General features: G+C 51.8%; 5 protein-coding genes across 5 annotated transcripts; 3 read left to right on the top strand and 2 right to left on the bottom strand.

The window, feature by feature from the left end:
• Window positions 1–622: 622 nt before the first annotated feature.
• Window positions 623–1375, top strand: AUEXF2481DRAFT_25097 (uncharacterized protein; the record flags this gene model as incomplete). Its single annotated transcript, XM_013493871.1, has 2 exons — window positions 623–644; window positions 708–1375. The coding sequence occupies 2 exons, from the start codon at window positions 623–625 to the stop codon at window positions 1373–1375; spliced, it is 690 nt and encodes a 229-aa protein (XP_013349325.1).
• A 284-nt stretch (window positions 1376–1659) lies between these two features.
• Window positions 1660–4379, top strand: AUEXF2481DRAFT_160776 (uncharacterized protein). The gene is made up of 2 exons (XM_013493870.1): window positions 1660–2722; window positions 2777–4379. Exons 1-2 carry the CDS (start codon window positions 1943–1945, stop codon window positions 3995–3997), a joined length of 2001 nt encoding a protein of 666 aa, XP_013349324.1. The 5' UTR covers window positions 1660–1942; the 3' UTR covers window positions 3998–4379.
• A 1956-nt stretch (window positions 4380–6335) lies between these two features.
• On the top strand, window positions 6336–7149 carry AUEXF2481DRAFT_75833 (uncharacterized protein; the record flags this gene model as incomplete). The annotated part of the gene is made up of 2 exons (XM_013493869.1): window positions 6336–6360; window positions 6605–7149. The coding sequence occupies 2 exons, from the start codon at window positions 6336–6338 to the stop codon at window positions 7147–7149; spliced, it is 570 nt and encodes a 189-aa protein (XP_013349323.1).
• Window positions 7150–7660: 511 nt separating this feature from the next.
• On the bottom strand, window positions 7661–9733 carry AUEXF2481DRAFT_60757 (uncharacterized protein; the record flags this gene model as incomplete). The annotated part of the gene is made up of 2 exons (XM_013493868.1): window positions 7661–9410; window positions 9510–9733. The coding sequence occupies 2 exons, from the start codon at window positions 9731–9733 to the stop codon at window positions 7661–7663; spliced, it is 1974 nt and encodes a 657-aa protein (XP_013349322.1).
• A 691-nt stretch (window positions 9734–10424) lies between these two features.
• On the bottom strand, window positions 10425–13220 carry AUEXF2481DRAFT_25093 (uncharacterized protein; the record flags this gene model as incomplete). Its single annotated transcript, XM_013493867.1, has 1 exon — window positions 10425–13220. The coding sequence occupies one exon, from the start codon at window positions 13218–13220 to the stop codon at window positions 10425–10427; it is 2796 nt and encodes a 931-aa protein (XP_013349321.1).
• Window positions 13221–13345: the final 125 nt, after the last annotated feature.

Raw genomic sequence — 13345 nt, 5'->3', positions numbered from 1 at the left:
AGCCGTTTTGTAACAGAAGCCGTGTCCAAAGCGTGACTTGCTTGACTTTTGGATTTGATAGTAACTGTAGAAACGCTTGGCGTGAGATGATTTGAGGAAGGCGAGGATGGAGGCTATGAAGTCACGGTTGTGGCTTCCCCGCGATGCCGTTCGGAGGTAAGCGCCGATAAGAATGGCACCCGAATGGGCAAAGTCGGGGTGAGGCTGTCTTGCCACCCACCCTCAGGATAAGTGAAGGAACAAGACCGAAAGACTGCTTGCTTAACAATTTGGACGGAGGCGAAGCAAATAAGAGAATAAACCGGCGGAAACAGTGAAGAAACATCGACTTGGTTGCCACGTTGGGAAGGTTCTGGCACGTTCCGAAGTTCCGTTGCTGCCTCACTGGTTGCGTGGTTGCGACAACACCGCCGCTCTGGGCGTCATCCAATCAGCCACACTCACTCCCGCTCTCACTCGTCGACGTTGCGCGCCTTCCCTCCTCCTACTTAAGCTCGCCTGCCCTCTCAAACCACCTTTCCTTCGTCACCAACCATCTTCCTCCTCCAACTCGCCTCTTCTCATCAAGGCTTATCATCACACACAACTACATCCACACCACACACCAAACAAATCATCCAACATGCAGATCTTCGTTAAGACCCGTAAGTAGCGATCGACCCCGCTTTACCGCCACTGCGCGCTTTCAGTTTCTAACATCATCACAGTTACGGGCAAGACCATTACCCTCGAGGTCGAGTCTTCTGACACCATCGACAACGTCAAGTCCAAGATCCAGGACAAGGAGGGCATTCCTCCGGATCAGCAGCGTCTTATCTTCGCCGGAAAGCAGCTCGAAGACGGTCGCACTTTGAGCGACTACAACATCCAGAAGGAGTCGACTCTTCACCTTGTCCTCCGTCTCCGTGGTGGTATGCAGATCTTCGTCAAGACCCTCACTGGCAAGACCATCACTCTTGAGGTTGAGTCGTCCGACACCATCGACAATGTCAAGTCCAAGATCCAGGATAAGGAGGGCATTCCCCCAGACCAGCAGCGCTTGATCTTTGCCGGCAAGCAGCTTGAGGATGGCCGTACTCTGTCCGACTACAACATCCAGAAGGAGTCAACGCTCCATCTCGTCCTCCGCCTTCGTGGTGGTATGCAGATCTTCGTCAAGACTCTCACAGGAAAGACCATCACACTCGAAGTCGAGTCATCAGACACCATCGACAACGTCAAGTCAAAGATCCAAGACAAGGAGGGTATTCCCCCAGACCAGCAGCGCTTGATCTTCGCCGGAAAGCAGTTGGAGGATGGTCGCACGCTCTCTGACTACAACATTCAGAAGGAGTCTACTCTGCACCTGGTGCTCAGACTTCGTGGCGGCCAGTAGACGATCAGTGTTCTTACTCTTGATGATGACGGGTCGGCGTTCTTATGATTCTCTATTACCTTTTACCTCTCTGCCCACGAGACAGTGGCTGCTACGACTAGCGTAGCCTGACAATCAACTCTTCATAGAGCACTTGATGCTCTGAATATCACTCTTCACCTTCCTTCTGCTCTCCTGGACTCTGATCCTATGTGAAATACTTCTGCCGCGTGATGTTGTTTAGTTGTCGTCGAAAATTCTGGTGCGGTCTTGACTAATTTAGGCTGAAGAAGATCCCGAAGCCATGAATTCCAACACATGTCGCGGTGCTAAGAACTATGCCGTGAAGCCGTACATCTGCTGTTCAGACACGTTATGGAGGTGGTATGGAAACTTTCTTCGAGCTCCCCTCCCCATGTCTGCAAGTCGGATGGCTTCTTCTTCTTACATGACTCATGCATGGCACGTGTGAAGCTGGCATGTTGTGAGACTCAACTGCGACAAGAAGTCGACTCTTTTTGATTGATCCTGATCAACAGTGTGACATAGCATTGCAGTGCTGAGACAACGACGACGTTACGATGAATAATGGCAGGATATTTCTTCCACCTCAAGCTTGAGCTCTACCCCTCAGCACGGTCATCTACAGCGTCGCCTGCCACGACATCACCCCACCTCTTTCGACCAGACCCCAGTACAGACATATTCAAATCAGCCTTTCCAGCCCATCGAACCTCAAAGACCATCCCGCAGACTTTGTCAACCAGACATTCGCCGGCGCCCTCAGTAGACAACAGCGCCGCGGCCAAGAGCCGACCAGCTTCAGTCCACGGCGATGCTCTACTACTACCCGAGAGGAACATCGCCCTGAAAGAGCCGGCCTCACCCACCATCCCACCAAACAAAGCCTCCAACGAGGTCGCTACTCGGGATTGGCGCTACGGTCCGGTCACTATTGAAAGCATCGACATGGAAGCATCCCCTACCAAGGCCCCCTCAACCGGGCTACACACCAAGGCCGTGTACGTGCCCTCGGCTCCTAAAGCTACAGACGTAGGCTGGGGAGTTGTACATCTGTACCGAGATTCACAAGAGACGGCAGCTTTGGAGAACAAGCAAGTCAAAGACGATCCAACCTTTGACCCTCACCAATGCACCACCCTGTGTATCTTGGCTGTCCCGTCGTGGATGATGCCCTCGGATCTGTTGGGCTTCGTTGGAGACCAGGCAAGAGAAGAAGTTAGTCACTTCAGGCTTATCAGGACTGGTCGCGCAAACAAATACATGGTCCTCATGAAGTTCCGACAAGCAAAGAAAGCTAGAGAGTGGCAGAAGCTGTGGAACGGGAAGTTATTCAGTGCTATGGAGGTGAGATGTTTCCCGAGATCAAACAGTGGTATACCACATACTAACACCTGTTAGCCTGAAAACTGCCATGTCGTGTTCATCAAGTCAGTCGAGTTCCTGACTCCCGAGTCTGCTATCTCCGATCCTGCCACTTTCCCACAAAACAATCAGGACCCATTCACCAAGTCCTCGACTACACTGTCCGTCAAGCCACATGCTCCACCTACACCATCTCTGGTCGAGCTTCCTACATGTCCGGTGTGTCTCGAACGCATGGACGAGACTACAGGCTTGTTGACTATTCTCTGCCAACATGTGTTTCACTGCGCATGTCTTGAGAAGTGGCGAGGTTCGGGGTGTCCTGTGTGTCGTTACACTCAGTCGCCCTCGTTTACTTTTCCCTATCCTCGGCCAGGCCATCCTGATGTTGAGGCTGAAGCTGAGCCTGCCTGCACAGTCTGCGCGGCCACAACAAACTTGTGGATTTGCCTCATCTGCGGAAACACAGGATGTGGTCGTTACGACTCAGCTCACGCATTTGCACATTGGGAAGCCACAAGTCACTGCTATGCTATGGACATCAACTCTCAACACGTCTGGGACTATGCTGGAGACGGGTACGTTCATAGACTGATCCAGAACAAGCCCGATAGCAAGCTCATAGATCTGCCTGCTCGACGCCACCCAAATGCCGCCTTCCGTGTTGAAGCTGAGGACAACGTGCCGCGGGAGAAGATGGAGAACATGGCTAATGAGTACACATATCTTCTGACTAGTCAACTCGATAGTCAGCGTCGCTACTACGAGGATCAGCTTGAGCGTGCTGTTGACAAGGCCAGCACCGCGTCGGCAAAGGCCGAAGACGCTGCCAGGGCATGTACTGCGCTTGCCGCAGAGATGGCTGTTTTGCGCCTGGAAAACCATAACCACTTTGCCAGCGTTACTCGTATGGAGAAGAGCATCGAGAAGGCCACATTCGGGGCTGAGAAGTTTGAGAAGATGGCCCGGGATATGTCTTCACAGCTGCGCGAAGAAAAGACAATGAACGAAGGTTTGCTTCAGCGCATTCATGCTGCTGAAGCAAAGGCCAAAGAGAGCCAACAGGAGACAGAGAAGACGAAGCTAGAGAAGGCCGATTTGGAAGAGATGAATCACGATCTAACCATGTTCATCAGCAGCCAAGAAAAGGTCAAGGAATTGCAAGCTCAGGGAGAAGAAGTTGTCGATGGTTCTGCTTTCGCACCGGAGCGACAGCCGCAGCAAGGCAGGAAGAAAGGCAAGGGAAAGAACAAGTAGCGGTGAGTGCGCTCATCTTTGGTTCGTCGGAAAGGTTTTTTTTATGACACGGCGTTCGACACGGAATGATACCCAAGGGAGAAAGAGAGAGACAGAGAGAGAGGAGGAAGCGGCTTTCCATATTTGCATGCATAACATATCCCGAATTAGTTCAAGAAGTGAAACATTTCATTTCGTCCACGAGAGAAAGCAGCAGATATTTCAGTATTGCAGATATGCTGGTAACCCGTGGCGTGTAACTCTTGTTGGTTTCACAGAAGTCATGGAGTGGTCAAAACGTGGCTGTGGACGACGACTGGCGCCACGCATCTGCGCGGCAGTCAGCCAAACGACCGCAACTGCCTGCTGTCCTCGAGCTTGTCAACGACTACATCGCGACATGTCACTTTTGTGACGGCTCTGGAAACTGGAGGCGTCTTTTGCAAAAGTTAAAAGATGGGTTCAACATCACGCGAAGATTGAAGCTGGGATGGAAGGCACGAGCGACCGGGAGTCGTCAATGCAAGATCGGCCAACCGTCTCGTCTTCACCGCCTGTTGACCGCTTCTGCTTCATGAAGCATCGCATCACCGAGGCATCCAATTTCTTTGCACGTCGGAACAAAGCAACAAAGTAGTGCCCGCAATCATGCACGCCCGATCGTCGGTGCAGCGTATTCTCCACGCATGAAGGAATCAGCTGTTCACCTTATCTGCAAGGCTGGCGTCAAACTCGAGAGGCCTTTTCGCCCGTCAATCACATCTGTTCTTTTTGTCGGATGAGTTATGTGTCGGAGCAAATCAGCTTCTGCCACAACGATAGACGATTTGACAAGTTTCTACCGTTGTCCGCCGTATAGTAGTAGGTCGTCAAGGTGTTCACCCCGCCAGCATTCTCGTTTGTGCCAGGACTGGCCTTTCGGCATCTACCATCACGATCCTGCGGCACGTATGGGTCTTTCCAAGATTTGCAGCCTGAAGGAACAAGTCCTCGGACCCTTGGTGCCTCAACCCCTCCTCGCCTTCAGTCCCCACCATACTGAGAGAAGACGGAAGCAGGGTACATCGTGCTCAGCGACGTCCAATGTGACGGCCAGCGCACTCATGCTTCCGATGCTCCTCTCTCGACCCATTGGATCTATGGGTAGCACACAACCAGACTTTTGATGATCTAGAGGACGAACCAGCAGCATTTCCCAGAGTCACCGCCTCTGATCCATGGTACGCTGTTCTGGCCAATAAAGGGACCCGGAAGGCTGTCTCCTTTGCCTTAATGACATCCGAGTCTTTCACCTAACTACGTTACAAAGCTCGAATGTGAGGAACTGCTGATCCAGAAAAACATTCTTATCGAGTAATCACCGTGTGCTGCAGTAGCCCCGCATGGGACCCGCTCCGGCTGCTAGCTACTTTGAACCGGTGAGCTTACGGTTCCTTTCTCCCATTGACTGACGGCAGCAACTCTTCACATGATCTTGGTCCGGCTCGTTACCGAAAGCTAGAATTGGGCACCTTTTATCCCTACTGCACGACACCTGCGTCTAATCAAGGGGCCACAAACCTCGACCACGTACCTGGTGCTAGAAGCTCTCGGGCGAACATGTCGCGCATTGACGTGGTGTGTATGAAGCAAGTCGGGCCTCGCCATCGGCATGCACCACGCTCGCTGTCGCACAGGAGCAGACGCTCGAGCACATCTCCCAGCAGCACGTAGGCGCGCACCGCTACGCATCTCATTTCCCCCTTCTCGGATCTTCGTCAGATACCCCAATGCGTGGTATGCAGCGCCAACACATCGAACAAGATTAGGGAGGGGTTCGACGAGCCAACTTGTCCTCCTCCTCGCCAGGCTTTTCTCTTGTGTTGTCATTCCCACACAATGAACGCATCTGCATGCACGACGGTATGTCCGTCGTGCACGCGTGTGAGTGGCTCGCCCTTGTTACCGTACCTCTGGACCTCCCGCCGAGTCTGGCTGCTGTGTTATTCAACGTCACTTCTTCGAGTCCCTTCTTTTTTCGATTGTTCCCCATCTATCTCTTAGGGGCCGCATCTTGTTTCAAGAACTGCCTGCTTCTTCGACCTATTTATGTCCTATGCATACTTAGAGATATATTCGTCGATCCAATTCTCTTCTTGGGCATCAGTACATCTCACATTTCCTTCCACCTGCATTCATCTTTTGAACATTTACTGTACCTGTGTCTGTCAACATACAGCCAAAGGACCCTTCTGTGGTGTGACACATTCGGCACACATATTTTGACAGCACGCCTCTCTTACCAAAACCGACATATCCCGCCTGAGACTTCAAGCCACACTAAGCACATTCATCTCTTTTGAGGATCGCACATCTCATCATGTTCTACACAATGTATCTTGATGGTGAGTACCAGTCGCTATTTTGCTGCCGTTGCAGCATGTCGTTCCGGGCTACCCGTCAGACGTGTGCATTCTCCACGTGTAGTCGAAGGTCGCCTCCCGAAGACATATTTGACAGCTGCACATGGCGGATCGGCGCACCGTCATGACAGTAGCCTGAGGCAACCTTCGATGCCTGACATCGCTACATCGTTCCCTCTGCGGCGCACCTTACCGTTGATTTCTCCGTGCTGATACTTGTAAATAGGCCTCTGCAAACGCCGACACTGGCCTCAGCCCATGTTCCAACCTTCCGTTACTCGCCACGGCTATACCTGCGTCGTTCGCGTCAACAATCGGGAATACAGCACGGACGGCCAACACTATACAAGCGAAGCACTCGCTCGCGACGCCGCCGCAACGCGCGCATACATGATCTGCCGCAACTTCTCCGTCAACGACGGTATGTACCCCGGCCAAAAGCCCGGCTCCGGCACAGTCCAAGGCCTCCCCGTAGCCATCGGCTCAGGTCGCAAACCCGTCACCGTCACCACAAACACACCCAACGATCAAAGAAGACGATTGGGCGAGCTAAAGGAGGAAGATGAAGACGAAAACAGCAGTTGGACTTCTGGTGGCTCGAGCCCCAGGAGTGTGGATTCTGCTGTTGCGGGTATGAGATCTTCTGTGCATACTAGTGCTGGGAAGGCTCATGCTAGGCAGACTGCTTGTGCTTGTCGTCGCGCTCCTGTTGTGCAGCATTATCCTCGTTGCTCGTATTGTCTTCGTGATGCCGGATGGATTGCTTACTGAGTTCTGTCTTTTCTTTGCTGAGAACAACTCGCGCAACGTGTTGATGTGAAACAATCACGACATAATAGACTGACGACCCTCACGAGACAATGACAGATTTTATGGCTTTCCTTTGTTGTCTTATCTCCTATTTCTAATTCTTTTTATTCACGACATTCCAAAATATTGCTATGGCCACAAACAGAACTAGCGGAGGATGGGAAATGCATAGGATTGGCGTTTCCTTCTTCTCTGACATTGGCTTTTACTCTTCTTCCAATCAATGGAAACTCGTTTGACCATGGCATAGTCACCCTTGCCTTGCCTCTTGATATCAATGAGCCTATTGATTCATTTCACAACTCTATAAACACCCACGAGTCGAGAACAGAACCGTCAATGATGAATGAGACCTGCTCAAACAGTAAATACACATCGCTATCTATGATCCACATGCTATGAAAATGCTCTTTCGCAAAAAAGAAAAGAAGGAAAAAAACGCTACCAAAGGTCCTTCATGAAGGCTGACCGATCAAGGCAAGCTCAAGAACAAACTCAACATCTTGGGATAATCAGGCGTACCTAGCCCAGTAACAGGATCCCAATCTTTGACTGAACTGAACCCCTGTGTGCCACAGCCAGGGTTTGTGCCATTGTCAATGTCATTCAACACTTCAGGGTGCTGGTAGAGAGTAGGATTGACGAAGCCCAAAGGTCCTTTGCCGATGGCGATACGCTCTTCTACAATGCGGTTGATAATGGAAGCAAATATGGGTGCAGAGCCAGAAGTACCGCCCTCGAGGATGAAGCGGCCACCGTTAAAGACGGCAAAGTTATCACCATTGGCAGCGACGTCGGGGATACCACGGCCATTGCGGTTGTAGAGTCCACCACCAGTGCCATTGTACTGGCCATTACGGTAGTACTTGTACGGAGGCTCATGCTCCTCGAAATAAGTCTTGACAGCAGAAGCTTGATACTCAGGGATGTCGAAGAGATTGGAGAAACCGCCGCCGGATGAGTAGCCAGACTCGGGATCGTTGACTGCGGACTCGGGCTCGTAAACACTGCGTCCAGGGTAGATCTTAGTACCACCGACGTTAGTGAGCCAGGGGCAAGAGTTGGGGTGAGTGGGCGAGAAGACTGTGGCGTTGGAACCTAGGCATCCGTTTGCTGAGCCGTCACCTCTAATGCCACCGACACCGGTATCGCCAGAAGCGACGAAGATGGATACACCTTGCAGACCAAGCTTGAGCCATTCATTGCATTGACGCTGCTGATAGTAGGCAGGTAGGTCTTGCTCCTGCTCGCCGTATGAGATGGAGATGACATTCGTAGGCTTATAGACACCACACTGTAGTGGACCTCTGTAGCCATTGCTTGCGGCGGTGTTTGGGTACTTGGGGTCAAGGATAGGGTCGTTTCCAGTCTCACCGTAGGCAGAGTACGTGCAGTATGAGCCATCGATGGCATCGAAGAAAGTGTTGAAAAGTCCGGTGGCATTGGGGTCGTTACCAAACGCGTAGTAGAGGTCATCAGTCTGGTACAGAGTGGTGGTCTGAGGGTAGATCAAGGGGTAGGCGAGCTGGAAGTCCAGGTCACTCTCACCGCCAGCAAGACTCAGACTAACAGGTGCCTTTGCACCATCAATAAAGTTAGGAATGGGATGAGTGCCATTAGGAATGTAAGGTGTGAAGTTTCCGAAGAAGCGGTCCAAGTCTCCCTGGGCGTAGTAATCGCCCTCCTCAAAGATACCGAGAGAGTTATTAGAATTGACTTTGGCATGAGGATCGTTGGGAGCAATCTTGTATAATGCTTGGATACATGCTGGTGTCACCACTTGATCACAAGTGCTGAGAGAAGATATGTTCTTCGGCATGAAAGGTGCCTGCTTACGAGCTGGAGCACCTCTGAGTCCTCGCTTGGCTTTCTTGGAGGTGCGCTTGCGAAGGTTGGCACCCTTAACACCAGGCGAGATGAAGTCTATGTGATCCTGAATATGCTTGGGAACGTGATATTCGTCACAAGCTGCGACGTAGTTTCCAGTAGAACTGTGCTCAAATTCATGGTACTGAGTGTGTAGTAGATCCTCGACTTCCTTGGTGGTGGCGTCAAAGGCGAACCATGCCTTGTTGTCAGAGTGTGTGATTCTGCGGTCGGAGATACCGTTCTTTACGAGCCAGTCGCGAACGGTAGTCAAAGTGTCGTTGGATGGTGCAAATTTGTCGATGACCTCATCCGACGTCCAATGTTTTCCAAAGTTGGGAGATTGGGGATTGGACCTAGGATTGGTTAGCTTCACAGTCACAACGAATTTGAGAAGCAATCAAGCATTGTATCACTTGGTCTTTCAAGGTACAACATCCAATCGACACACTTACACATCCATAAGCCATTCGACACCGTTCTGCAGATTCTGCTGCTTCAAGCCAACACGAACAGGCAAGACAGTGTTTTTCTCCAATCTATCCCTCTTGACCCATTTGGAAGTGGTGAAGCGATGCGCAATATCACGCTTCTCATGAACCACGTGAGTCTCGGGCACAGGCTTAGCAGCAGCCAATGCGAGTAGAGAGGCCAATAAGGCCGAGGATGAGACACGCATAACGAACGAATTGTCAAGACAAGCAACGAGCGTGGTGTATGCGAAGCAAAAGGAAGTGGGATTAAAGCATTTTAAAAAGGGCCGAAAAACAGATCGACATTGTTACGGGGGCGGCGGAAAGAATAGGCGTCTGTGATCGTCGTTCGTGCCTGCAGGTCCCACGAAGCACATGGTCGCAACAGACATCGTTGGCACTACGTTTGATGTTGACAAGCGGTGAGCTGCTGCTGAGAACTTGACCTGCTACAAAAGGCAAGGGTACAAATTCTATCTTGAACCACATCAGAAGTTGATATATCACGAATAGCCGGGATGGTTGAGGAACGGACATTAAGTATTTTTTATGTCGACGTTTGTGCCTTCCCATTTGGGCTTGGCGCGATCGTATCCCAGCCCCAGCCCAACCTTGCCTGCCACGAAGCATCTCATGTGGCGTGGAGTTTGTCGTGCATGTTTCAGAAAACAGACTTCCCGTGCCGCGAGATCATAAAGTCATACGCGATAAGTGATAGGTGAACGATCAAACAATATATCAAGATTATGAAAATAAGAAAACAACAGAGGGTATCTTTATGCTATCATGCCTCATTAAAAACGCCAAAAGTATGCCGCTCAAACCGAGCGTACCAATTAGACCTACATTGTTCTCGAATCAATGTCCATGCGGCCTTTTGATAACTGCTCCACAGCATCAATGTACTGGAGGCAAAAAAGTTTGTGGCAAATCCGGCATCGTACTATCAAGGTCGGTCAAGCTGCTGTACTGCTTCTGAGCATGTTGGAAACTCGAAATCAGACCTGTGCTTTGTAGTGCACTTCCGGGTGTTGGAGCGGCCTTTCGAGAAAGGGGGGTTCCATTTTGCTGCGCATAATTGACTGCTAGACTGGGGTCAGGGATTGTGGAAGACACGTCAAGGACGGTAGAGGACAACGAGCCGAAGGAACGGCCTAGATCACCAAAGTTCAGATGAGGTTGAGTAGCTGGGGGTCCGTCTATGTCGATATCAGTATCAAAGTCGTCGTCGGCATCGTCCGTTCGAGGATTTGGTTGTGAGAGTGAAAGACGTGTGGAACGACGTTGACCAGTTTTCTGCTCAGGGACGGATTTAGACAAAGACGATCGTGGACGCGTAGGTTGAGACGAGCGTGACTTTGACAGAGATGAACGAGGTTTCCGTTGAGACGAGCGAGCGGATGTTTGTTTCTTGTTCACACTCCTGGCAGAGGAGACTGGCGTGGTTTGTGAAAGTAGAGTCTCAACGTCTATACCTCTCCGGCTACTGATGAAGTTGAGCATTTCCGACAGACTAACCGAGTCTTGTTGTAACGCAGGTATGATGTGACCAGTCGAATCTCTGGGAGAAGCTGGAGTCTTCTGAGAAAGTATAAAATCGGAAGAATCGCTACGGCTTGCCGGACTCGGCGACGGAGAGTTACGAGCAAGGTCTTGAGGGAACGAGGGACTTGTCCGACCTTCAAGCATCACCGGACTGGGCACAGTGGGCACTGGCGAATGGGCTGCAACCACTTCGTCTGAGTTGGACGACATTCGATCTTGGCTGTGCTCCTGCGCAACGGTGTCATCTCGAAGGTCGAAAGCACTTGCAACGGTATCGTCTGGATCCTCAGGAATGACAGAAGGAGCAAAACTTGCTCGATTCGCAATTCTCGGTTTCTTGGTACTCAACTTGATCGGAGAGTAAAAACCGTCAAACAAAGCCTGCGTGTTAGGCAGCGGAGCCTGTGTGTCGGTCGTCAACTCGGCGTTAAATTTATGAAACGGCGTAATGGCGTGCACCGGGCTCGAAGGGAGACTGGTGACCTGTTTGGCTGGAGTCTCGAAAGGCAGCTGAATAGCCTCTTCTTCCTGCTGCAGCGGTGAAGATGCATCAAATAGCGCGCGATGGGCGTCCTGCATCGCCGCTTGAGTGCTGAGGTACGGCAGCTCATCCACAACCTCAGCCTCGAATTCTCTTGCCTCGTCGACAATTGTATCAGCCATGGGGTAATCGGCCACCTTGGCCTCGTCGTGTGGCAGTAAGCTCTCTCTAGAATCACAGTTCTTCTCCTCTTCATCACTTTTATGCAATGTCTTAGCTACAGGTTCTTTCTCGTTGTATCCTTCCCAGGCTTCTGCTTGTGGTTCTTTCTCTCCGGATTGTGCTCTTTCGGTTTCCAGGTTCGTAGTGTTGGTATTTGTTGCAGGCACAGTGCTCTTGGCTGGTGCCTCTTGGTCGTGCTGGTGCTCCTCGAAGCCTCGTTCTTTCATTGAAGCAGCTGTCATTGAGTTATTGTAATGGTTGATCATGTTGAAGTCCATGCCGAAGGACTCCTGTCCAAACGACATGTTGATTGCGGGTACAAGATCCTGAAGAGGTTCGGGGGAGCGCGCAGGCTCAATAGCAGTCGGCAGAGGGTGCGAGGATTTTGTTTCGGAAATGTCGATTGAAGATTGGAAAAGAACATGTTGACGTTTGCTGGTTGAGAGTGGAGTCTTGGACTGCAAGTTCACCGGGCTAGGTCCAACATCAACACCATCGGCTCTAGCCCTCTCCTCTTTAGCCGGGGCAGTCGTCTTCTTGGCCTGGATTGCATTTTTCCTGTAGATGAAAGGTGAAGTGGTCCCGGAAGTGACAGCAGCTTGGTATACTCGCTTGATCGGTCTCTTGTTCTTCTTCACGCTCGAGAGTTTATGAATTGATGAGGGTGCTTTCTCGGCCTCATTCAGTGACGAGGCGGGCCTCTGCCTCAAGACGCCGACGGCTTTGCTTGGAGATTCGGAAGGCGGGGGACTGGGGGAGATGAAGCTTGAGTCGGGTATCAGAACGCGAGGTGGAGGGCGGGACGAGGCTGTAGAAGTAGTCGGCTTGTCGGGCTGGGCAGGAAGTTTGTTGATAGCAAGGAACTTGGGCAACGGCGGCAGCACAGGGGTCGGAGGCACGGGTGCAGAAGACGGAAGGTCGAATCTTAGAGACTTGGTCTTGGAGGAGCGAGGCGAGTCATGAGAAGACTTCGGGCGTCTAGCAGGTCTCTCTGAGCCAGATGGGGAAGAAAAGTGCGACTTGTCGGGCGAAAATATGGGCTCAGGGCTTGGAGACTTCTGTTGTGGGCGATGCTCAGGTCTTCTGCGAATGAAGGAGTCGGCGGTGGGAGCAGGTGGAGGGGAGACAGGCTCCGGTTCTGCGTCGGAGGCTGAGAAAGGATCGTGGCAGAGAGACAAGTCTCTATCTGCAGGGAAGGGGCCCTTCAGGCTGGCTGACGGGATGTAGATGGGTTGGCCATTGAGAAAGGAATGGGCGATGGCTTCGATACGGCGGCGTTTGGCGGTGTGGTAGTCGTCGTCCAGATCATCGTCGGAGTCGTGGACCAGGACATGGTCAGGGTGTTCGGGGTGGACGAGACAGGCGTGTAGAGTGGGCTTCTGGTATGCAGGCAGTCGGAGGACGTGTGAATCGGAGCAGGGCCACAGCCAGCGGCGTGGAGCCATGAGCGAGAAGCGAGAAGGCGTTTGCGGAAGGGACGATGGTGGATTTCTTGTTGGCGCATGGCAAGAAGCGGGATGGGTGGTATGTGCCCACGCGAGCGTGTTGGCCTTGTCCGCCGGCAGAGCAC

Source organism: Aureobasidium subglaciale (assembly GCF_000721755.1).
Source record: "Aureobasidium subglaciale EXF-2481 unplaced genomic scaffold scaffold_0, whole genome shotgun sequence".
In the NCBI taxonomy this organism is placed as follows: domain Eukaryota; kingdom Fungi; phylum Ascomycota; class Dothideomycetes; order Dothideales; family Saccotheciaceae; genus Aureobasidium; species Aureobasidium subglaciale.
The sequence above is the reverse complement of the archived record's forward strand: the minus strand, read 5'-3'. Positions and strand labels throughout refer to the sequence as shown.